The 26,265-nt window shown below is 39.6% G+C and overlaps 1 protein-coding gene across 1 annotated transcript in view; it reads left to right on the forward strand.

The window, feature by feature from the left end:
- The first annotated feature begins 2,313 nt into the window (after positions 1–2,313).
- LOC108724019 (protein trachealess) overlaps positions 2,314–26,265 on the forward strand; it is a 69,469-nt gene continuing 45,517 nt past the window's right edge. The window contains 3 exon segments of the mRNA XM_018450124.1: positions 2,314–2,330; positions 9,215–9,262; positions 14,909–14,938. Of these exon segments, the coding sequence (XP_018305626.1) occupies positions 9,225–9,262; positions 14,909–14,938 (68 nt within the window). The 5' untranslated portion in view covers positions 2,314–2,330; positions 9,215–9,224.

Below are 26,265 nucleotides of genomic sequence, written 5' to 3' on the forward strand. Positions count from 1 at the left end.
GTTTGTTGCGAGCGTTCGGAAACTTCCCCGCTTCTCTTCTCGACGACCTTAGTAACACATGGTGCGAGCGAGGAGAACAGGCTCTGTCGCGTCGCGTCGCGTCGCCTCGCTTCGGAAGTCTTTCGAACTCGTTCGTCCCGCGTCCTGTTTCCCGCGAAATGCGGGAAACACCCGCGAGAATTTCTTCTCTGATATTACACGGAGGAAGATTTGTAGCGCAAAGTCCCCCGATATATTCTCGGCCGGACTGAAACGCATGTTTCGTGTCGTATAGAAATACTCTCGTATAGAAATACAATAGAAAATATTCGAACCGGTAATTTCGTTGCACCGTTACGATATCAGCTTCATTTACATTCTGCGCGCAGCGTTTCGCGAGGGTATTTGAGCTAATAAAATCTCAACACCTGGAACGTTTCATTGGCTACGTTACACGCAAATCTCGAGACGCACCCTTTAATTTCCTGCACGCGATGACGAGGATAAACAGGATTGCCTATAATGACCGTTAACTTACTCTTAGGTGGTTAAGTATACACATTCCACTGTTATACGTGTGCTTTAAGCAATGTGACTAATTGTAACAAGTCAAACCGACATTCAAAAATAATACGCTAACCCAGTTTTCCAACAACGTAATAATAAATGAAAATGATTACAAAATTTAAAACAACACGTTTAATTATTTAACCGATAATTATAGACCCCCTATATCAACCCTATATATCAAGAAAATTTAAATAAGAATTTGAATAAGAAATCTATTACTTTTCATGAAACCAGGGAATGTATTTCATGTATCGATCCTACTGATGGATGTTCCACAATAAAAAATTTGAATTCCAATAAAATTATCATGTTCCGTCAAAAGCACCCACTCCACTCACGTCCGCGTGCCACGGTAACACTGGTATATAAGAGGAGCCAGACAAACGAAAGTGAAAGAGCGATTTGGTGACATCAAAGTTTAATAAGCGCCATAAGCCGATCCAACCTGCGATACGCGCGGCTAAAACTCGCCGAGCAATAAAAGCAGTAATAAAGCGTTCGCCTTTCTCACGTCCCGCCCGCGGATGGAAGAAGGAGCGAGGGTGGTAGAAGAGAGGAAGGCGAGAGCTAGCGTGTGCTCGTTTGCTCGCTCGCTCGCTCGCTCGCTCGCTCACACGGTGGTTAGCCAAAAGGTTAGAAGGGCGGGAACACATTAGCGGTGGAAGGTGGCGTGCTCATAGAGACGTCCGGCCGCCCAATTACTCCCGCATTAAATCAATGTTCCTCCACCCCGCCGACCATTCCGCCATCCCGGTAATAAACCGCGGCCAACATATCTGCACGACTTACGGCTCATCCCCTGGTGTCGCTCACCCTCGTCTCGCTTAACCGGGGACGTTGCAGGAATGTGCGTTCTGTCGTAATATTTGGCTTTAAATCATGTCTCGCTGACAGGCCCCACTTTCTCGCGTTTCTTCTGATTCATCCGTGGCGTATCGTATAGTCCCGACGAATCGCGAATATCGTTCCCTGGTGTCGATGCCCGCCTGAAGGTTCCTAACTTTCTGATCTGATGCGAGCAACGTCTTGTCCTGAGGTGTAACGCTGGAGATTCTTAGATTATTGCTCTGGGGGTTTTTTTAAGATAATGCTTATAATTGCAAGAAGAATTTTGCAACTCTTACTATCATCGTACCTTTTAGGGATAAAATTTATAAATTTTGTTTTTTTTTTTTTTTTGAGGAGAAGGAAGAAGGCGGATTTATGAATCAACGAGGAAGAATAGAAAAAGGGACTCGAAAAAACGAACGTGGTACCATTCAACCGCAAGATTAGGTTCGCGCGCAATTTACGACGGCGATCTTATTCCTATCCGAGCTTTCATATAAAAGCTTTTTCCTGTAAGCTGCGACACGGGATTTGGACTTTGGGGCTGAGCATAAGAGGGGCATTGCGTCGATCGGGCGCACCGCGACGAATTAGTAATACTTATACAAGCTTCGATTTCTGCCGGGTTGCTTGGAGAATGATGCCGCAATCACATCGAAACGATAGGAGCGTTTGCCTTTAAAACCCTCATTATAAAAAGATCGCTCTTAAAGCATAAAAAATAGTCATTTCAATGAATTGACTCTATCGTAATAGAAATAAAATTTAGTAATTAATTTTGTAAATTGAAATATATATATATGTATTATTATAATATATAATATATTAAAAGAATATTATAATGAATTATTTATTATAAAATATCTACACTATTCACAGTAATTAAAATAATTACAACAATTTTTTCCAATTCTTTCCAGGTATCGAGACGACGCGCTTTGCTGGACAGACAGGTAAGAAATTCATTATATTTCCGTACTGACTTGTTTCCGCTTACATTTATTGACGCGAATTACGCGATCGAAAAAAGCTTATATGATGTTCGCAAACGTTATTCACTGATGAACGGGCGGCATCTGTAGCGCGTCAGAGTGAGGAGGAAACCAATCTAACTAATAATACAAAGCGAGGCTATGAAAAGGAGCGGTTCCGATGGACGGCCGAAGAGATATAAAAGATCTCGTTGGCGAGGTGATTGATACAGAGAGATCGACGTCGCGACGCAATTCCATTGTTCAAAGTGAGCGCTGCGGCGCGCACGCAGAAGCAACGAGCGAAGCATCGAGGTCTGGCACGAGATTCTTACCCACGGATATAAATCAACTCTCTCGAGTGACGAACGAACGCAGAATCGGCACGAAACTGTTTCACGGACCACCGTATGTACACGCGTGTATACACAAGACTAGAGGCCCTATTATATCAGATTCTGGCCACGAACAATTTTGTCAAAATTCTACGAGAAAGGTAGAATTTCTCCTTGCGCTGAAAAAAATTACTAAATCTTAATATATATTTCTTTGAATAGTAAATATTTATTTACAGTAAATAAATATTTACTCAATAAAACGATGATCATAGTTAAAAGAAATTAATGATTTTTGTATTAAATAAATATATGTTTACATTTAATAAATATTTACTTAGAACTATTCAAACAAATGTTTATTAACATTAGTATTTTTTCAATATATATATGATCTCTCACTCTAACTTATACTGTGTGCTCCACTCTGTAATCTTAATTAAAATTATAGAATGAAATAGTATAAGAGAGAGTGAGATAGTATATATATAGAAATTATATATATTTTTCTTTCTTATGAGATTTTGACAAAATCATTTTTGGCCTTATAGGGTCTTTACACAGGACGTATGAAAATGGCGAACGCGTCCAAACGATGCACTGAAAAAAATTTCTGGTTGAAAATGGACGAATCAGAATTTTCTGATTAAATTTCTCATAATTCTAGGTGAGATAACCGGAATTCTGATTGATGCAATATTTCTGGCAAAATCTACTAGAATTCTCATTTTTATCAGAATAATTATCTCGACTAGAATTCTAGCAGATTTAACCAGAAAAATTTTGATTCGTCCATTTTCCACCAGAATTACTATTTAATCCAACCAGATCATTTTTCTCAGTGTGCGTCTTACCATAACGCATTGCTACGTTTACGCGTCTGTTGGATATCAGCTAGATCTTGCGTGTCCTTCTACATCAGAAGAAATTTAACTGTTTCAAAAATGCACCCTCGAGATTTTGTATAAAAGATACACGAATATAAAATCGCCGAACGTAAAAAAAAATCGATGTAAGCTTTACGATGTTGTTTACGATCCGTGTTTATTCAAAAAACGCATATCCGCGGACGGATTTCCATTATGCATAATCACATGGCGCGTAGGAAAATATAATTAACGATGGCGACGCGGATCTAACGCACGATACTCATATCACTGTAATTAACCGCGAGCGATTTCACGCTAATTGCAAACAATGGAACGTGATTAATGACGCGTGGATCGTTATCGGTTTACTCCCGTGCCTCTATACATTTCTCTATCACTCGCGAATCTTCGAGCTGTCACTCATTACCGTTCTGCATGGAAAATTTCACGCCGCGGTATTTGAACAGGCTGAAATTAATGAGACATCTCCAACACATTATACATCATTACGATATCGCGGAAAATATATCTCGACGATAAATAAACCTTAGTGATCGAGTAAAATAATCGAGAAAATTATCTCAAATAGCACGCGACGATTGCGAAAGCGTATCGTTTTAGCGTTTTATACGGTATAAATTAGATTCAAAGTGATTATTAAGCAGAGGCGATTGATCAATGAGAAAAAGAGCATTAGGATAAAAAGATGCATAAGGGTTATCTGCGAAACTCGTCCGGAGCAGGTTGATAATTATTGAAGTATCGATTAAATGCTCCGTTCACCTTGATTGATCAGCATTTATATCGTGGGTACATCTACCTTGTCGGTTCCCTACAATTTTAAACCGGGTGCCCCATCCTCCAAGAATCCATCGCGGGCTTTTAAGCTGTAATGCGCCTGTTTTCGTTCCTGCTAATAGCGCCGTTAAGAGACCGAAATGTTAATTATATTATTCATAATCGCCAACGCAAGATTATCTGGTGATCTTTTCTTCCAATTTTGATTGTACACACGGTTGAGGAATTATCGTGATTTACGATTAGTTCTACAATCGTTATTGTACAGCCGATCGTTGAAGATTTCTAATTATAAATTCATAAATATACGATGAGAGGACGAGATAGTATCGCGGAACGATCTTGTCGATGGAAATCATGGGCGAAACACGACGAGAAGTTTCGCCGACGTGTCGTCGCGCGTGTTGTCCGGTTTTCTCCACGTCCGCTCGAATTCGCGCTCGCGCCTCACGACGATGCGATGGTAAACGTCGGCAGAGATACGCGCGGTTGCGAGTTCACCGAGCCCTTAAAGAATCGCGGCCGCACGTATTTTTTTGTCGACCACCGCGATTTAACTGGATGTCGTTACTACGTTGTCGGGCATTGTTGTCGGTCCCCGGGCCCCGTTCATCGGTTTACCCTCGCTCGCTCACTCTCTCTCTCTTTCTCTCTCTCTCAGCCGCGAGTCGGCCTCTCCTCTCCTCAGCTCCCTTCTCTTCTCTCACGCCGCACATCCCCGCGTTCGCTCACCCGCCGATCTCCGATCCTATATTTATTGTATCGAAGAGACCAGAGCCGCCGCATTCCTCGCGCATGCGCCGCCCGTAATGAGCGGTCTCCAGTCTCCTGTCTGTCTTTCCGTCCGTCTGTCCAGAGGACCGGTCGACCGCTCGCCTTCCATACCCCTTACTCGTCCCTCATCCCTTCTCGAGAGATCTCCCTTCGTGCCTCTCTTCCTTCTCCGCCACCGCGCCGCTTCTGCCCGCTATTCTTCGCTCGCTTGGGCTTCCCTCGCTATTCCATCTCGTCAAGTCGTCACTGACGTTACTATCGACCGGGACATTCGTCCATACCGAGATGCACGCGGACCAAGTTGCACCTTCCTCGCGAAATTCATTTCTTTCGCATGACCGACTTTTCCTCCTTTTCTTTTTCTTAATTCGCCCGATCGAGGTAGCGTTAACGAGAATATGAAAGAAAGACGATATTGTTACGCTTGTCTGGATAGTTGTAATAGCGTGGCACTATTAAACCAAAGCATAAAAAGTAAAACCACATTTTGCATCGCCTTAAGCGGTAACTCGATCAGCCAGAAAATGTCGACGCGTTTAGTCCTCTCCCAGTTATACGGACAAGTCCTACCTTACGCAAAAACGTTTTTTACTGAATCCTCGCTCGTTTTCCCGTTTGGAGAGATCAACCATCTATACGATTGCGAAAAATTTTCTTTATTTCATTTCAGCGCCTTGAATAAACCTTGAAAATAATTTCCCGTTTGCGAGAGAAACAACGAGAGGAGGACTAAGGCGTTGTGTGTGTGTGTGTGTGTGTGTGGGGGGGGGATGCGTGTCTGTGCGTGTGTGTGTAACATTGAAACAAGGTGTACGGGTAAAGTAACGTTCGCAGAATCTATCGCGAAACAACGACGATGATGACGAGAAAAGCTCTAGGAGCACGGGAAGAAGGATGAAGTAGCGAACGAGACAGGCGCGCTCCAAGTAGACGAAGCTGATGTTTTATGCCAAATTAAACGATACTATCCCGTACGTCACCTCGTAGAGACCAGTCTTCGTTCCACTGCCATTTTCGGAAAACCGCATTTTACACCGGCTTAGCTGACAAAAAGCGTGTATAATTGCGCACAATGCGGCGGACAGCCCGACAAAAATCCAAGCGTCGTTTAATAGCACGCGGTGCGCGCGCGCGAACTTTGGAATCACGGCGCGACAGTGACCGAAAAACAAGCGATGCGCGATGGTCCGTGATTCTAATGCCGCGGCTAAAACCAATGTGCGAAAAACAGGGCGGATTTACTATACTGGCCATCGGGTGGACTGCGATCGAGTACCTATAGGCGTATACACCGCACGACGGAATGCTTTGAGCGGATCCGATACCTATTAAGATCGTAGAAAACGGATCTGCCTCGAAATTGCCTAGTCAGGATCATCCTTCCTGTCGATTCGCCACGCATTTTTAGCGCCAGCTATACAAAACGCTTCGAGTTAGTCGCGCTGCATACCTAGCTACGCGTCCGATACATCAAATTACATCACTAGTGGCAGCGATTAATCCGTATACGGGACGCGAGAAGATAAGTTCTCTGCTGTCAAAAATCATTAATGAAACTGTAGAAGGAGACGTCGTGAAACCCCTATCGTGATAATAGTTGCTTTCCATTTTCACACAAGTGATATTATAGTCTGAAGTTAGGTATTTTATCCACATTGTCAGATAATAACGTAAGCACTACTTGCTTACTTTGGTGACAAAGTTATTGCATAACACAGGTTTGTAACCTCACTTTTGACGAGAAAACTCAGTTGACTCTCACTTGCTATGAAAAGGAACCTGCATTCAACTGAGTTATAAATGAGAATTATCAGAAGCAACTAATGTCACGAAAAATGAAACACATCGAGAAAATGTATTCGATTCGATCGATCTATCCGTGATTCATCAAATGAATCCGTAGAGCTAAGCTATAGGGAAGGAATAGAGAAAAGGTGTGCGAAGAGCAGAGAACGTGAACGATCGTCGGTACGCACGCGTGTACTTTGTGGTCACCCGTGGGGCTCTCCCCATTCAACCGGTGGCTCGACTCGCCCACTCGTTCGTTCATTCATACGCGGGGAACGCGATTTGAATCGATAAGCAAAACTCGGAAGCGTGTCTTCCTGCTACCTCCTCCGGTTGAATTATCCGCTCTTGACCTCTGGAACGGCGAAAATCATCTTCGCTCGTCTCATTGCGTCGCTATTCGTATATAAACGCTTCACTGTTACATGTCAAAGGAGCGATAGTAATTCAATCTTTTGACTTAAATAACATTTGGTTATTTTTAACTTAATATATTTCTGTAATTAGTTTCAAAATTAACAACATCTATATTAACGCATGCATTTAGTAAATCAATTTGAATCAAATTTAATACATTTTCTTAATTTAAATTATTAATTCTGTTGCATTGTTTTAGTGAAATTAACGTTATATTGAGTAAGAACAATGGTGATCTATAGAAATAATTAAAATTCACTCAAATTGGATCAATTTGACATTATGAATTTAACAACATTCTAGCTAGCACGATCTAATAACAATGCTAACAAATACACAATAAACGACATTAGACGACACGTGAATACACAACTAAGCAACGACAAGGGTTTATTAGCCTCAGCTGGAGCTCAGTGCTTAAATAACACTTTGATATGTAAATTTATATATATACATATCCAGTTCTATAAACTGTGTACAAACACTAATAAAAATAATTAATATTATTACATTAATAAAGGACTAACGATGATATCATCTGTGCTCGCTTAGCATCCTTCCGCCATATCACTATCGCAGCTTTGATGCGACATAAGAAGCACTTTATTGCGTGAAATTCAAATTTTTTACAATTGACTATTTAAATTCGTTTTTATTCACGCAAAATGGAGACAGCGTCGATCCGTCGTAAGGGTATAATCCCATTAGGCTTTAATCGATGATACCCTTCCACGCTTAGGGTCGGCTGAGGAATAAGGTTGCGGCGTGAAAATAGATACGCAAGCTACCGCGGAGATACGGCGTTTTATTGGCGTCGCGGGGTTCCAGATCTCACGGTCAAATGAAGACAGAGCACTGACGCGTTGCGCTCAAGCCTGATTCGATAATGTTAAAATCTCGATTGTCAGAGATTTGAATTTTGTTTTCATACAAATATATTTATTCTACAGCTACTTTCCACTTTATATCTATTCTGCAGATTCTTTCAGTGATTGCCGATAAGTGTTATTAATGAATTTGATATCGACTAACTGATAACGTATCATCTATTTGAAGTGTGATGTCTGCTCGTTTTCTTTATCAACTGCACTATTTTTCGTCATCGTGCAAATAATATCATCTCTTCGATAAATGATAGAAAGGTCTGTTAATCCTCTCGTCCCTCTTCCTACACAGCGCGTTGCGTTACATTGGCGAGAAAAGGCACGCGCAGCAAAGATCACCGGCTGGTGGGGATGACGTTTTGGGGATGATGGGGGTGGAACCCTCGAAGAGCACGAGGGCTACACGCGCCGATGACACTTACGCACACGTTCTCAAGACCGGTCGTCGCGCGGATGTTCCTTTGCCATACTTTCGACACGATCGTTTTCATACCAAAGTTGTTTTGCAAATTGCGTAACGAGTACAGAAATACTGTTTTTACTCGCATTTCTAATCGCGATCGAAAAATTTATAATAATTATCGTAATTTGTGACCGATAACGTGGTGTGTTCTGCATGTGGAACGTTTCACTGCGTTGTGTTCGGAAGAGGCTAGCTCAATTAATTTATAGATATATACTTTAAAGAATGCAGTAATACAGAGATTTAAGAATTTAACAATTGTGATCTTAAGAATTGTGCAATAATCGTGAAAAAAGTAAAGACGATTCATAGCAGCGCGAAAGATACAAGTCCGGTTTTTCCGTGATATAAAAATTATTTACGCCCATTCTGTTAGACCGGTTAGACGCCAATCGAGAAGAAAAAAAGAAATCTGCTAATGAATACGCGAAATGTGGCAATCGGCAAACCATTTATACACAACCACGTATGACCACCACCCCGCGTTTATGCAGCTGCGGATGAACAGTAACGAATTTCACTCGTGGTTTCATTCTAGGAAACCGTCCATGGATGACGTCGGAAATCCTACCTCCGTCAACGCACGGTGAGTACTCTCTCAGTCCCGATTCGCGTTCTACGAAATCGCGCCAATTTATTAAGCACGCCTCTTTCTTATCTTGGGTAGTGTCCTAAGAACGAAGAACACGGGTCTGATTTGCGCTTCGTACATGTGCAAAATTGTGATTTTAATATATCTACTTACCATCGATAATATATTTTCCAATAAAGATTTCTTAAATACATTTATGTTAGGCTGAAATTTACATATTAGCGATTTTTAAAAGCGCCACACGCGTCTCATAAAAAATAAACTACGAAAGTGACCAAACCTTCGCATCGAACATGTAACGTTCTTTCGGCACTACGGATGATTACATTTTAACGATGTTACAAGCGCTCGTAACGTTCGTTAATACTCGACATCCTCCTCCCTATCGAATGTCCGAAGTGGCGGAGCGATTTCCGTAGGTAAAACCTTCACGGGTAAATCTTATCGACTACGATCTACCCTTCGTCCTCCATCGAGAGCGGCCTATCTGCCGCCGTAACAATTGAACCCGTAATAGAATCACATTTATTCTTATTACCCGACGAGGTCAACCGACCAGCAAAACTTCGAGACCTTCTCCTTACTCCCATCCGACTTCGGATCGGCTTTCCTAAGCCATTCCACGACCTACGTTATTTTTCCCTCGAGCTCTCCGTCGTTTTCTCGCCATCCTACGCCGTGTTTTCATGGTCCACTTTTGTTTATCCCTGCGGTTTCGTTGCGAAACAATCGACTCCGTCATCCCAAATGAAAAGAGCGGAGCGTTCCTTATGTATCGCGAAATAAATACAAATGCCATTAACTCGAAATGGAACAGAAAAATTGCGCGACGTGTATCATCGAGATAAGCGGTGGCAAGATGTAATCAACGCCGCGGTGTTTCGTTAGCCAACGATCCGACGTATTTAATATGTATAACCGTGACTCACACACACCACCCACCTACGTCGCGCGAAGAATCTGCCACTTTGTATCTTGCTCCCCATCTTGTGATGTACCTTGGAAGTTAAACTGCAAGGCCATCAAAGACTTTAACCGGGTTATGGAGATGCCGCTTTCGAGATAAATCGCAGTTTTTGCATAAAAATTCTTCCAACTGAACTTTACGAGCTCGCTCTCTCTCTCTCTCTCTCTCTCTCTCTTGCTTTTTTTTACATTACTTTTATTAGGTAAATTAAAAATGTTAATCTAATATTTATATACCGATTTGTAAATTACGAAACTACATACAGAGTTAGTACATAATATGTGAAATATTAAAAAACCAAAACAGCGAATCATCGCAGAGGCAATGTACGCGATGATAAAGGATGGTGGGCGTTACGAGGTGCATCGTCACTGGTATAACCGACGCCTGAGGCGACAGCCTTACGACGAGATGCGTTTTCTCGAGCCACCGTGCCGCGCTGCATTCGACTAGTACGCAGATACAGAAATTTCGCGAGAACGGAGAAGGTAATCTCCGCATATAGTATAGTATTTCTTCGTCGTGGTCCGTTTATGCGATTATTTTTCTCTTAACACGTTCCGTGCCGAGCTAATTTTAAGTGACTGGCGAGTTGACCATCACGCTGGGTGAGTCATCGGTGACCTATAGTATTTTTGTTTATGTTTGTTATATTTATTAATTAATATAATTTAATAATTGTAAAAATCACAAAAATTATTATTACAAAGAAGAAGACCTAAATGTACCAATGCCATTAACTTACATCAAGTAGATATCATAACTATGTATCCATGCATGACATCAAAAATTATTTTTGTAACTACACTGAAAAAAAATGTATTAAATTTAAATAAATACTTGTTTAAATGGTACTAACTAAACATTTCCTTATAGCAAATAAATATTTATCAATTAAAAAATGATACTTAAAATTAATGGTTCTTGTACCAAATAATTGTACGTTTACACTGAAATATTTATTTACTACTATTCAAACAAATATTTATTAAAATTTAGTACATTTTTTCAATGTACTTTTTTTTAAGTCAAAATATCAAACGGATTGAACAGAAAGTCGAACGTAAACGATCCACACGGCACGGAAGGCGTTAAACCTCTCGCGGACGAAAATCTCGCAGATCGGCAATCGCGATTTCGTCTTTCGGGAAGAGTTCGATGAGCGGTCGAGCCTGTCGCGAGCGCACGAGCGTTAGCAACGAAGAGACTCCTTTTGTACGACCATTAATATTAATGCATTCCGCCGTATTCTCGGCCGTATTGTACTCGCGTCGACGACGACGCGGCCGCCGCGTCCAACAATATCGCCCTCGCGTTTCTGTAAATGACACTACACACAACGCCCGTCTCTCTTTACCGCACCGACCGGAGCCGACCGGAGCGCGGCCGGAACGGAGCGGAGTTTTGTCTGCCGGAGCTGAATATTCACGCCGGCCAATAAATAAAACTCAAAGAAGGAAAACGAAACAACGGGCCGCATTTTTCCCCGCTCGCTTTTCTTACTTCGTTGCCCCGTTGACTTCTCCCTCCCGAGAGGGACGTCCGGAGAGAGACCGCATTGTCGCATGGCTTCCTCCCGTCTTACGAAACGCGCCGGACAATTTCGCGCGTTTCTACGCTTTTGCCTTCGCTCGTAGCCGATGCAACGTTACCGGAATCTGCCGCTCTTGTTTCGCCGTCGTTGCCACCGAGAAGGCGCTATTAACTCGATCTCGATGAGTGAAAGTTTGTATCGCGCAATTTATATTTTCTACGCAGGCTTTAATTTCACTTGCAGTGCTTAAAGCACAATTAAATGTCTTTCAAGCACTTGCGCGCACTTTTACGTTCATTACATCAATTGATACAATCGAATTCGAAATGCATTGAATTTGAATCATATGACCTTCTTACGTGGAAAAAGCGGATTCGTTAGATTTCGGTTATTTATTTTAAGACTAACCTGCGGTACTTCTTACGAAAATGCTGCGTAGGAAGCAAGATTTAGAGAAGAGATGCACTCGAGAATCATAAGTATAATCGCAGAGTGCCCACGCTTCTCGCAAAATCCTTTTCTCCGTATCGTATCGGTCGATACAAAGATTACAGGATTACACGGATATTTTTGGATATGATATTTATAACGGTGAATTACTATGTCGTTAAAAAGTTGCTCAAGATCCATTATGCTCTGCGATTTAACGGTCAAAATCTCCCTTTCCTTCGAATGCTTCCATTTGGTGACAAATTGATGCAAGCGTCGTTCTACTTTTTTTAATCCCTGCAAATATTTTGCTGCTCCAGCTAGAATTATGGCTGTTTTTTGTATCTGATAAAAAATTATGTATCATACGCCTATGCGATAGGATTTATAGCACAAATCTAAATTCTATCTCTGTCATCTATGTATATGATTAGATGCAATACATATCCAATATCGCAGTATTTGCTAGAAATTTATCTATTTTAGCTATTTTTCGTACTTACAATTAGATAATTTTCGCTGTAATTGCAAGAACACTTTTTTGAGTGATGGAGTATCAAGAAAAATAGAATAATGTTCATCTGGGTCGACTTGTGTCGGTAAATGCCCGTTTCTACCAATGTATATAGATTATTTAACTTTAATCTCGGTCCACAACTTGCTCTTCATCTTTTTCTATTTCTTAGAACTAGAAGAAGACAAAAAGTTAGTTGAACAGAGATTAAAATTAAACGACGTTGTGTGTAGAAACAGGCGTAAATGGAAAATACCCAATTAGATAGTCCAAGAAGGAAAACGAAAAGGTGGAGTCTTTTTATTTTGATTCTTCCGGTTTCTTCCGGCAGACGGGAGCGCGATCGACCGGCATCAGAACGGAAACAGGTTGGTCGAGTTTTAAGCAGTCCGAAGACGTATCGCAAATTAGAAGAACGTGCGTCCGGCGAGTACACGTGGCGCCTGTTCCGCGACGTCGAATTTCTGCACGCGGCCCGCGTGCAGAATTCCTAATAAGTCAGCGCGGGCTAGACAGAAGTCTCGCACGCGCACACCCGCGTATTCGCATGCGGCCTGCTCGCGGTGGAGACGTAGCGACGTCACGGATACGTGGGATTCCTCTCGAGCAGCTGGATCACGTGCACCGGCGGAACGTGAGGCTAACTTAAATGCGAATCAGGAACTGCAACGCGCGCCACGCTGAGCCGCATCCCCGCCGTTGCGGATTTTGAATGCCGTTATGCCGCTCGTTCCGATCTCGATTGTTTTTCACGTTTTCGCCCTCGTCACCTTCGTTCGCTATCGCTGTCCGATTTAGAAATCGAAAACTTATGCCATCGAAACCGATCGACATTTCACCGAATATCGTCGAGAAGAAAAGGATCTCGCACCGTCAGGGATTTTACGCACGCGACACAAATTGATACAAGCATTATTCTATTTTTCTTGACTGATTCAGTGAGTAGATAACGAAGATAGAACGATACTCGTGTTGACTTGTGTCAAATGGAAAGCACCCATTGAGAAAGCACCTAAATTGCTTTTAACGTTTCTATGCGGAATATCGAGCAATTCATCATCATTTATGCGAAACAAAATGTTTGATTGAATTAACTAGAATTCTGGTGGAAAATGAACGATCCAGAATTTTGGTTAAGTCTACTATGGATTTCTGATTAAATCTACCAAATGTTGGTTATTTCAACTAGAATTTTAATGGATTTAACCAGAAATCTTGTAGATTTAATTAGAATTCTGAATTGTTCATTTTCCACCGGAATTCTAGTTAGGTAATTCAACCAAACATTTTTTTTTCTGTGTGCAAAACGGTAATTATACTCACCATTCATATCGTTATGCGTTATTTTGACGATTACCCGCGATATTGAAATCACTTTTTCTTAAAACGAAATACCGCACGGAATCTAAATGTTGCGACGAAAAGTTTCTTGACATAAAACCAAGGGAGTAACAATAGGTATTTTCATTAGTCGAGTGGTTCGGTCCAACGGTAGATATTTGATTCGCTTTTTATCGCACGGCTTCGCATTCCGGTCCGTGTAGTCGCTTCGTCGAACAGGAACGGAAAAACGCCCGCAACGCTGACTTCTCGATCGTAATGTCGAAAGAAACTCCGCTTAGAAGTAAACAGCATTGTGAATACACTCCGAACGGCGCTTTATTTATTCCGGAATTTCGTTTCGCGCGCAAGAAAGCCCCGCTGTTATTGCTCTCCTATCAAAATAATATCTCGGGTGTTTTCTTCGAGAGAAGTAAAAGGTGTCCGAGTTTACCTCCCTAACTCTCGTACGACGGATTTTGAATTCGCAGGCCTGTAAACCGAGGCCTGTAAACCGACGTCTTATCTAATCTTAATATAGTTGCGCGAGAGCGCGCGTCATATAAAATAGCTTATTATACCTACTATAGAAAAGTTGATTCGGGGACTATAATACAGGGTTTGAAAATTAGCCTCGCCCGTCTGCCTATCTACAATGGTGATGATTATGTCTACTTATAGGTATAACTACCTACGTGCGCCAAACTACCCGTCTACCGTCTGAAATAATCTTCGCGGTCCTGCCTTCGTCGCCCCCTTCTCGTCCGATGAGCTTGTCGAAACTAGTTTATGAAACGAGTTCGGAACCAATGACCTCTCCTCCGCGTAGTTCTACGATACCACGATATAGTGACGAAGCTTGTTTATGTGTTACAGATTTGAGGAGAGACACTACGCTTTCGAAAGGTACGCTCAACTTCACTCAAAATGCATGCCGCTTTTTTTCCACTATGTTCACGTATTTTTCTTTTATTCCTGCGTGAAAGTCTGCCAGCTTCGTTTAGATTTGTGCCAAAAAGGCGTAGGGTGACAACGATGAATGATCTAATGCTTATATTAATAGCAAAAGCTAAAGGCTGCGTTCAGCAGAAAAAGCAGCTTTGCAACTATTGCAAAATTCTTTAATACCATGATTGGTTTATACATTTAGATTTAGTGAGGAACTTAAGGACAAGACCAATCATATTAAAGAATTTTACAATAGTTGCAACGCTACTTTTTCTGCTCAACACAATGATGCATTCTTCCACACATATCGTATGCACGAAACTCTCAAGACCGAGCAGTCATTTAAAAGCGAACGTTACCGCAAAGTATGTAAGTGTTATCCAAATGCGACGTAGTCGCGATCCTCTCACAGCTATACATTATACATACGTGTTATTATCTCACGTATGCGCCCTATAATAACGACTTTTCGCATGGCGGGCAAACTATCGAATGAATGTCGTGTTCGGTGACGAAACGCGATTATGTAAAAACTATATGAGTGGAGCGCGCGCCGAATTGCAAAGCAGCAGTTTTGGGGCTGTCGAATGCGCTCGTTGTATTATAATGCACAGCTCAGCCGTGCTTTTGTTTTCCGTATGATTGCCGAGCGGCTTGTTCTCGTCGCTCCTTATGTGGATCGCGAGAGGCTTTAAAACTCGAGGCGTTTATCGCGGCTAGAAGGAAGGCGGGCCTCCCAGGGCCTCCGAGACGATCATTCGCGCCTTCGAGACCCGAAGGGATTCGTCGCATCCGAATTTTGCTCATTTTTTTTTCTTTCTGCACGTCGATACGTTTAGCTTTACATATTGCTCTTTTAATCATCGCGATTACAGTCGATCGCGTTTTATTAGCACGACGAGCTTCTTTATTACGACAAAAAAATAGGAATGCAACTTATGGAGCGTCAAGAGAGGGTACGGGCGCGTATATAGAGTTCAATGCTCGATTCATCTCGGCACAATTCCACCCGAGCCCTACGACCGTCTTAAAAGGCATTTTAAATCGGCGTGTCGTGAAAGAATCCCATAGAGATGCGGCATATAAAGGCATTCCACCAACCCTCCTACCTTTTTTTTTCTTCTCTCATCAACGTTCAGCGCATCGATCTATCCTATTTCCCTCGTCCGGCTCGTTGCGCATTTTCCGTAACGCGTATTATTCGTCTGTGAATAATTTATGTATTATTTTCCCGTCATCAGCGATCTCGACGATGCATAATTTACGATTCGCGTTCTGATCCGTTCGCGCAAGCGCGATGCGACACTCGCCCGACTTCTCAGAAATTTGCGATTCCATCAGTATCGTTGCGTATCGTTGCGAAAAACGTTAATAATAAAAACGAAAAAGCATATATTTGAGGATTGCCGCGACAAGTGTGGGCTCTCTCCTATTCATTTATTCCATAAATCTGACGATAAATAACCGACATATTGGGGCGTTCGCGTGGCTCCGGATCCCGCGGTTACTTATCGTATCCCACAAATGCGCCGGAACGCATTTAAAATGTATTGAACTGTCACGGAGCAGTGGTTTTCCGGATTTTTACATTTTTCATCGGCGCCCGGGTGCAGGGCGCCCGCTTGGATTAGTGAGTTATTGTTGTTCTAAGTGCGTCGGTCAAAGGGAGTGAACCCCAAGTTCTGCCGTAGTAATCCTGACCATAACGGCTCGCACCCCACAAAAACTCCTCCTCGCTTTCTTCTCTCTCGCCTCCCCTCATCCCGAATCTCGCCACCCGAATCAAATAACCGCTATTTGCCGATGCATTTGTTGAATTTCGCAACCGAATATCATTTTCACAATTTTCAACGTTCAATCGTTATCGTAAGCGCGATCGAAATATGACAAACAATACCACAGTTATACTTTGCCGCAGTTTTCTTCGAGAATATCAATACATATCTATGGAAGAATTGCTGAAACGATTGACAAAGGAAAAACACGATCGCTATTATATAGGGCATATAGGAACGTAGACCAATTTGATGTTAGAGACGAGGCAGTATGTTGCAGTGAATTCGACAGATATCGGCCTCCGAGTTTGTACCTCATTTTCATAGATACATATTTGCACGGCATTTATAGCGACATTTTCGCACGCAGGAAAACTTCCTCTATACGCACATACACGTTTCCCTATTAATTTCAAAAGATTGAAAGAAGTTTATATAACGTGAATGTCTGATCCTTGCATTTAAATCGATTTTTTCACACGGATATCCTTCAATCACCGATAATATTTTTAATAGAATAATTTCAATCTCTTAATATACACAAGTATCGAAATCATATATACGATCTAACAACATTGCATAAAGTTTATGGATTCCACGCTAAAACTTGCAACGATTTGTTATTTGTTTTCATAGTTAAAATAATATCGATATTTATTGACGGTTTCATCTTCTAGTTTCCAGTATAACAATAAGATGTCATAAGTTCGCAAATACCGATATTATCATTAATATTATCATTAATATTATCATTAATTATGAATTAATAGGTTATGAAAGATTAAAATAAAATTACCTCTGTGAAGCTGGCCCCTCATTTTCAAAATTTTGAAAAAATAAGCAGAGTTCTGGTTGCCCCCCCGAAAAGTTCTAGAGTTTTCTATCAATTTTAGAAAAAGTTCCGTCGATTAAAGCGGTGAAAACATCATTTGAAGTTTCGGGGGGCCAAGTTCACACACGATTCCGAAACTTTGAAGGGCTATAACTTCTTTACCGTTCATTTCAGCACTTTGATCCATATTTGATCCATAGGACAATCGATAGAACTCTTTGGGGGATAACCAGAACTCTAAAAAAAAACTGGATTTCCGAAAAAATTAAAAAAAAAATTTCTTTGGGAAAAAAATTTTTTTTCAGATTTCGGCCATTCTGTTATGAATTCTGACGACTATGCTTAATAACCGATGTGCTGACCAATATCTAAAAAGTTCTAGAGCTTTGAAGTTTCAGATTTCGAATTTTTCTAAGTCCACAGGTCAAAATTTTTTTTGGAAATCCGGCATTCTATTGAGAGTTTTGGTAGCCCCCCCGACGAGTTTTAACCTTTTGATTGTCCTTATTAACCGATGCGTTAAAACCAATATCTAAAAAGTTCTAGGGCTTTAAAGTTTCAATTTTAGATTTTTCTATTACAAGGAGATAGAACTTTTTTGTTTGCGGTCTCAGCAATTTGATTATTAAAGATAATCGTTAGAACTCGTTGGGGGGCTAAGACCAGAACTCTCAATAGAATGCCGGATTTCCGAAAAAAAATTTCGACCTGTGTGGACTTAGAAAAATTCGAAATCTGAAACTTCAAAGCTCTAGAACTTTTTAGATATTGGTTTCAGCACATCGGTCATTAAGCATAATCGTTAGAACTCTGGAGGGCTATCAGAACTCATAACAGAATGGCCGAAATCTGAAAAAAATTTTTTTTCGCAAAGAAATTTTTTTTTTAATTTTTTTCGGAATTCCAGTTTTTTTTTTAGAGTTCTGGTTGCCTCCCAAAGAGTTCTATCGATTGTCCTATATGGATCAAAGTACTAAAATCAACGGTAAAGAAGTTATAGCTCTTCAAAGTTTCGGAATCGTGTGAACTTGGCTCCCCCGAAACTTCAAATGATGTTTTCACCGCTTTAATCGAACTCTTTCTAAAATTGACAGAGAACTCTAGAATTCTTCGGGGGGCAATCAGAACTCTGCTTATTTTTTCAAAATTTTGAAAATGAGGAGCCAGCTTCACAGAGGTGATAAAATTAACACATTATAAAAATCAACACAATATATTTATTATTTATATTTATTGTTAACATATAAATATAATTATCATTAGTATATGTAAAAATGTAATAATCATTAGCATGTTTTTATTAAATTATTTTACTAATTATATGGAGATACGCTATGTGATTATGATTTGCATTAATTTACTAATTAATTTTTGTATTAATTCGCACTTATCTATCTTAGCTTATTCGTTTCAAGGCAATGGATCTATGAAGTGTTACAATTATCTGTATTATTCACAAATCCTTTATCCCAATTCAAAATAATTTCAGACTCACCTTGGTACGATGTACAGCAACGGATCGTAGTGTCATCACTACGTTATCTGTAAAATACAAAATCGAAATTATAGCAGCAATCAAAACAATTAAAACTTTCATAAAAATTCGCATGTTTCTGAGAGATACAAATATAAATTTATAAATTGATACTGATCAAAAATTAGGTAAAAACAATTCGAGTTACAGCGTGTATGAAATATTCCCGAAATGGCAACGACAAAGCAGTTTATTTAATTGGCGTGTTACTTTTTTAAATATATTTTAATAAAAATATAATCTGCCCGCGACTTCTTGAGAGTTAAAAGAAACCATTATGCAATATATACATATAAAATAATTATAATTTCCAAAAAAGATTTCTCTATCTTTTTAAATACAAATTTTTGTAAAATTATTAAATTTTTATAAAATTTTATGAGTAGAAATCGTTTTGCCTGATTTTTACCTTTGAATGATTAAAAAAAAAAAACAGAAACAGATAGAATTGACTACACTAAGCATCACAAATAATGAATAAATAATAAATAAAATAGACTTATCCCTGGATTGCTCCGCCACGGCCGTCGCGCCGTCGCCCGATGTCTCCCAGGCCTCCTCTCAGCTTCCGTTGCACACGTACACTACTACATTCGCGAAAACGCAGCTAATCACGAATTGCGTACTATTCATCGCAAAAATCGCACGGCACTCAGAACGGCACTCCCGATATTAACTACACGCGACGTACATTTCTACGAAATACACGAAATATCAGTAATACAGCTTCCCGTTACTTAACACGAATTATTCGATACGACAACTCACGGATCACAACGCGTTCTCAATAGTGTTTGGGGATATTTAATATAAATAAAAGATTCGATAAAAGATTCGGAGCCCGACGTGGAGCACGTTCATATTCCAACAATAAGTATCGTCGTAAGAAATGATTACCTTCCGTAAATTGCAACGGAGTGGTAAGTTTTTCGTTGGCTACCGCCATAATGATGTCTTTACGCGAAAGAACCGTACGAAGTATGCAGCGAGAAATAACCTCTCCTCCAGACGCTTGCGACACGAGTTAATCGTACGAGCTAATGAAATGGAGCGATCAGCGAATCGATAATCTCTCATCGTAGAAGGTAAAGAATGACCGCGTATAGTCTCCTAGAACTCATCGCTATCGTCAATGGCTACTTTTACACCGTGCATTTAGGCCGCGGCCTATACAATAGATGTCCTTGTTTATCCTGTAGGTTAAACAGAGACACCTATCGTATAGGTCGTGAACTAAGCGCACAGTGTAAACGTAGCCACTGTTTATCATTTTATCCTTGTTGTTCACCTAATGTTAAACAACGATAAGATGATACACGGGAGTACCCAGATGTTTCCGAACGCAGCCATAGGTGGCAATCTTGCCGCGTCCGTCGCCGCATCGCGCAACGGCCGCTTGCGGGAAAGCGTGACGTATACGTGACAAATAACTTTGAAAATTAACGTACGTCGATATATTTCGGCACCGCTGTTTCGAGCAATTCCGACGAGTAGACCGTCGCACGCATTTCACGTTTCGTCTGTTCAGCTTCACGCTTTCCGTCTGTTCACGTTGCTCGCACTTTGTGCATTCAAAATCTTCGCTTTCTCTCTCTTCAACGCCCAAATGTACACATTTATCTTGTTTTTTTAAATGTAAAAATTTTCGGGTATCTCAAGCAACGTGAAGTCGCGAACAAATCTTTCTCCCGCGGATTATTGGCGTTGAAACTAGCCACGAAATCTTGATGCTCTCGTTCGATTGAGAAGCCGTAGAGAAGCCTGATTGAGGATGTCGTTAGGTCGTTACTTGTGCCAGACGATTAATAATTTTACGATAATCGTGCGGCGCAAATGGCGACATCTCCGTCAGGCCTCTCGAACGAAATCATCCTTGGCTAATTTCAAGGCGAATAAATTAACGCGGGAGGACGCGACGTGTGCGGTAACGATTGCTCATCACTGCTCATCAAATTATTCATGACACGGTATATCGGAATATCTTAACGTACGTTATTTTCAAAGATGCCGTTTATTTATACTACGTCACACTTGATCTCGAACGTTTGGTGTATCTGTTGTTAGTATTTTGTCTGCAGCTCGAGCGGATGGATTAGGTTGCGTCGCAACATTGTCGCTTTCTGAAAGCGACAGTGACTGGTATATATAGAGCACAATCATTCTCTACGATTCTCTATAATTAAAGGTTTCAATCGATTTGCTTTAAATTAATTACTTGATTCTACTTGTACGGTTAACTGCTCACAAGCGTCTCGGGACGGAAATTATCTTTCAAAGCAAATTCTACGCCGTTTATTCGTGTAAAGACATTATGGCGTATCTTGAAACGAGATGAAAATTAAAGTGAACAAACTCACTAGAATATTTATAATGCTTGCTTTCCAGCAAGAACATAGTCAGACACTGTGTAACACAGTGTCTGACTGTGTCCTTGCTGGAAAGCAAGGAATTTCATTCAATACGTAACGCGCGAGTTGCCGGTCGAATGATTCGTGTAACAGAAAGCCTGATGAAAAAATGATGTATAGATCGTTATTATTACTGATATCGTGTGTGATTTCGTAGGAGAATATACGTCGCGTACAATTAATATTGGCAGGATTAACAGCCGGAATACGTTTTCGCGAGTGTTGTGTTCTGTATCATCAACGACAGAAGCTGACAATGAGAGGAGGCAGCCTGGCAGATATCATCAGACGACGGCGGAGCAACCATGAGGTGAGTAACGTATATTATTTAATTATTTTATTTGTTATCAGCTGACTCAATCATTCATATCTGTTTGATATGCGCCAACAATTATTTTTTGAAAAATTAATTACTTTGAACGCTGCTTTAATTTCGATAAATATATGTATTTTGCAGATTAACATAGTTCACAACTCCGCTGTTGCGCATCATATCGGTGAGTGACAAACTATTTTATTTTTATTCGAGATAATGAATCTGTAAAAATTTAGTTAGACATAAAATGTTTATAATTGTATATATTTATAAAATTATTAGCTTGAGAATAGCATAGAAAATTAATAATAGCATAGAAAAAGATTACATAAATCTGTTGCCTGAAATGGACAGGCTAAAATTAATTTAATTAATTAACCGAATCTTAATCCTAAAATTCATTAATTTGTATTACATGCAAGGATATTATCTAAAATAAAAGTGGATATCCAGAACACGATATGGAAAATTTGTTAATGTATAAATTAAATGTGTCACTTTTCACTCTTCCTAATTTTTTTCCCTCTTCATATATGTCTCTTTCAGAATTAAATACAATACAAAATAATACAAAGAGACAATATATTCACCATTAATTTTTTTATACATGTATGTGTGTCACACACGAAAGTAAAAAGAAATTCACGATTGTATTCCAAATAATTTATTTTGTAAAAAAATGCAATGATCATATTAATTATATTTATTTTTCTAACGAGTCAGTTAATTCAATCTTTCATAACCTTTTCATCCACTGACGCAAACTCATCTGATAAAAAATTGATATTGTCTCAGTAATAATAATCGATAACAAATGCCATATTAATTCACAGTGACCATATTTTCTTAAAGAAAATAAAGGATAAATCTGAAAATTGTAGGGCTTTGTTCCTACATAATTTCAAACCAATTTGGCTGTAAAGAATCTGTGCATATTATAAAATTTTATTGTACGGTGCAATAATCAAATTGAGATAATGCGTAATTTTCTGATAGTTTGAAACTGGTTCTACTGTATTGGAACAAAAACCCTTGATCTAAAATAATAAAAAATAAAAACAACTCTAGTTTGAATAGCTTTAATTTAAAAAATTAAGAAATATAATTAACAAAAACAAATTGTATTTATATGCATGAAACTGTAAAATATTTTCCGTAAAAATTTGCTCATTGATATAATATTATAGACATTGGAATGCTAGTCAGAAAAGAATTTCCCGTAATGTCAAAATAAAGAACAGTAAAGGACAATATTGGAAAATAAAGGACAAAATTGAGTTTAGAAGAAACAAATAAACCTAAAAGATAGCTATCTATAAAATAAAGGACTGTCCTTTATAATAAGGGACGTATGGTCACCGTAGCCGGGTATTGGACGCGTGTGTAGTTAAAACTTAAATTTTATGTGATAGTTACTCTTACTCATAATTCCAATTTAATAACTTGAAAGCTAGAGACATTTTTTTATTACGATTTTCAATCTTGATTAATTTCTTAACGAAATACGCTATATAAAATAATGTAGTAGCTAGTAAAGCAATATAATCGTGAAACACTCTGAGTAAAATCTTATCACGAAACTGTTTCCAATAATCGGGTGAGGAAAATTAAGACTGCGAGAAACCAAGATAGATATCAGGCCGTTGCAAGATTTTTACTTCTGGATTAAACGCGTGACATTAATGGGTGTGGCAGGACAATTCACCCCAATTAATTCCGACGTGCGAGGGAGGAAGCGGATCTTATACGGGATCAACTAAGACTGGGAGCATCCTAATCTGCATCGGCAGATTGCTCTGAGAATTGACACCGAGAATTTTGCCTCCACCCCTCGAAGCAGTAACATTTGACGTCTCATCTTGAATCAAACCCTCGGCCATCGTCTCCTTACAGCTTCTCCCGCGCCTTTTGCCACAAGACACAAACTCGATGCATATATTACGTCGTTTTAATTGGAAAGCATTCCCCGAGCAACTCGAGACTGCGTTACAACGATGTTATATCTTTTTTTAACAGATTTTATTTATATTTTATCATCACATATCATTAAATATTTTTTCTAAATTTAATTTAGAAGGAATTTAAGGGAATTAGTAATGTTTCAGACTGATTGTGTTGAATCCGAAAATTATCGGCTCAATCATATCTCTGAAATAAATTTATTTAATTGTATTATATATTCGAAACATCTATTATAACTTTGATCGAATTGATGGCGTTCTCTCTCATATACAATCGTTAAATATTTGCTTAATCTTTCATAATTCTTTCTTTCTGTCTTTCGTTGACTCAAGTAGCATTTAGAAAAAGTACTGAGAAAAGAAAACGAATAATTTTTAGCACTATTCTTTTAGTCTGTAATATATGTACCTATTATAAAATAGATCCAGAGAAATATATATAGTTATGTTACCACATAATAAAGCCAACCGTTTAGAATTTATAATTATAGTCAATACAGTAGCAGGGATGCTCTCAGGTCTTGACTGACTAGTATAAAAATGCACTATAGAATTGCAAATATATGGAAATACTTTCTCAAACTTTTGAATGGTGCAATAGAAAGGGAAAAAAAGAGAGACAGAGGCTCACGCGCTTAAATTACATATTTAAAAGGCGGAAAAAGACACGTTGTGGACGCCTCTATTGCAGACACATTTTTACTCTGTATTTATACTCGTCAAAAGATACAGTTACGGCGCCTTGTCTCGTCTTTTTGAATAGGTTTTCCCGGATGAAAAAATGTGATTTTGATAAAAGAATAGAAAGGTGTTGAAGAGCGCGAAAACATCCCCTTTTATTTGATCCAATGCGCCCAGGCATTCCAAACGTTTCGTTTAATTAGCACCCTGCGTTTTCTCGCAGCTCGTAAAGGGAAAGAACCGGCCGACGCGACGGTTGCACGTGGGACGACCAGTAGTCTCGTAGGGAGGAAAAAAAATTTCCAGCCATTTCACGGTAATTAAAAATACTGCAATAAAAAGAGGAGGTTCTTTAATTCGTAATGGCATAGACCGTCCCTCTAAGATTAATATCCACACTTGTCGTTTATGTCGATCGATTGATTCCGTATCTCCGTAACGCCATGTTACTAGATTACACCGATTAACCGTTTAATTAATTATAATTGATATACGATATTGATTCAAGACATCCGTTGATTGCACTCCGCTTTTAATTCTCAGACAGAATTACTAATCGGTACGCAATAAACTCGACGAACGTATTTATGAGAATTGAAATAAAATCTGCGTTAGTACGTTATATAAAGATATCGCTCTTCGTTTTTCTTTCCGCGAAAAAAAGAGAGACGTCGGCGGCACACACAAGCGACAGTGGTATAAATCTTACTTAGGGCTGTAAGACATACACATGCGCTACGAGCGGAACAGTTATTCATAAGGAATGGACCATAAATTATATAATACAGTGTTATGTCACTGAATTATTGAAAATATCGGTAAATATTGTATCGGGTTTAAATGCGAATTTATGTACTTCTTGTATCACCGCGAAGAGTAGTCAATTTTTTTAAAGAGTCTAATTTATATATTTGATCACATAAACAGAGATTCAAAAAATTTTGGAGAAATAATTTTGACTTTGTGCAAGTCATGAGCGTAGTGCCTAATTTCGACATTGAACATAAGAATGTCGAATGACCCATTGACGACCGGGTCGGGCGAGTATTAATCAGGTAGAGAAATGTCATTACGAGAAACGTTGTTCACGGGGCAATCTTGTAAAGCATTATTCTAACTAAACTGTCATAAACGGGAGGAAATGAAAAGAGCTGCTTAATAGCTTATGTATGCAAATTCCGCGCAGCAGATTGCGCCGAGTGCTCTCGAGTGAGAGAAATGGGCGGTAGTCGAGAAAGCAGTCGAAAGGGTGACTGTCGCTTGTACCCTCGAGAAGCTCTTCTTCGTGACATAAACGGAGTTCCGACGAAGAACGAGATCCTAGACGATTGACAGCGTTGTTTATCGACATGTTCGCGATAAATTTAATATTTTTAGAAATTTATAGCTCTAAAATTATTTCTCTAAAACTTCGAGTCTCGCATTTGATGAAATGTATAAGAGACTCTTTTCCGATACTTTAATTATATAGACTTTTTTTAAGCAAGCAGAAAAAACCAAAACGTTAAACAATTATAAGAAAGCCTCGCGCTGGTGAATCGCGCCATTATCGAGAGCTCGCGATCTAAATTCGAGGAGCATAATTAAAGCGGAGTCGGTGTCCCCCGCGGAATAACGAAGGAGGATCGCTCCTCGATCCGACTTCTTGATCCAATTATCGCGTCCGAATTATCCGAGCTTCCTTCCCGTTAAACCCCGATCCCACCGCATCGGTTTAAGTCAGTTTCACCTTAAACAATTTCATTTGCATAACAAATAATCAAACAATTTTCTTTGAC

The sequence above is a fragment of the Mycetomoellerius zeteki genome, unplaced genomic scaffold, assembly GCF_001594055.1.
Source record: "Mycetomoellerius zeteki isolate Tzet28-1 unplaced genomic scaffold, Tzet1.0 scaffold267, whole genome shotgun sequence".
Classification (NCBI taxonomy): Eukaryota; Metazoa; Arthropoda; class Insecta; order Hymenoptera; family Formicidae; genus Mycetomoellerius; species Mycetomoellerius zeteki.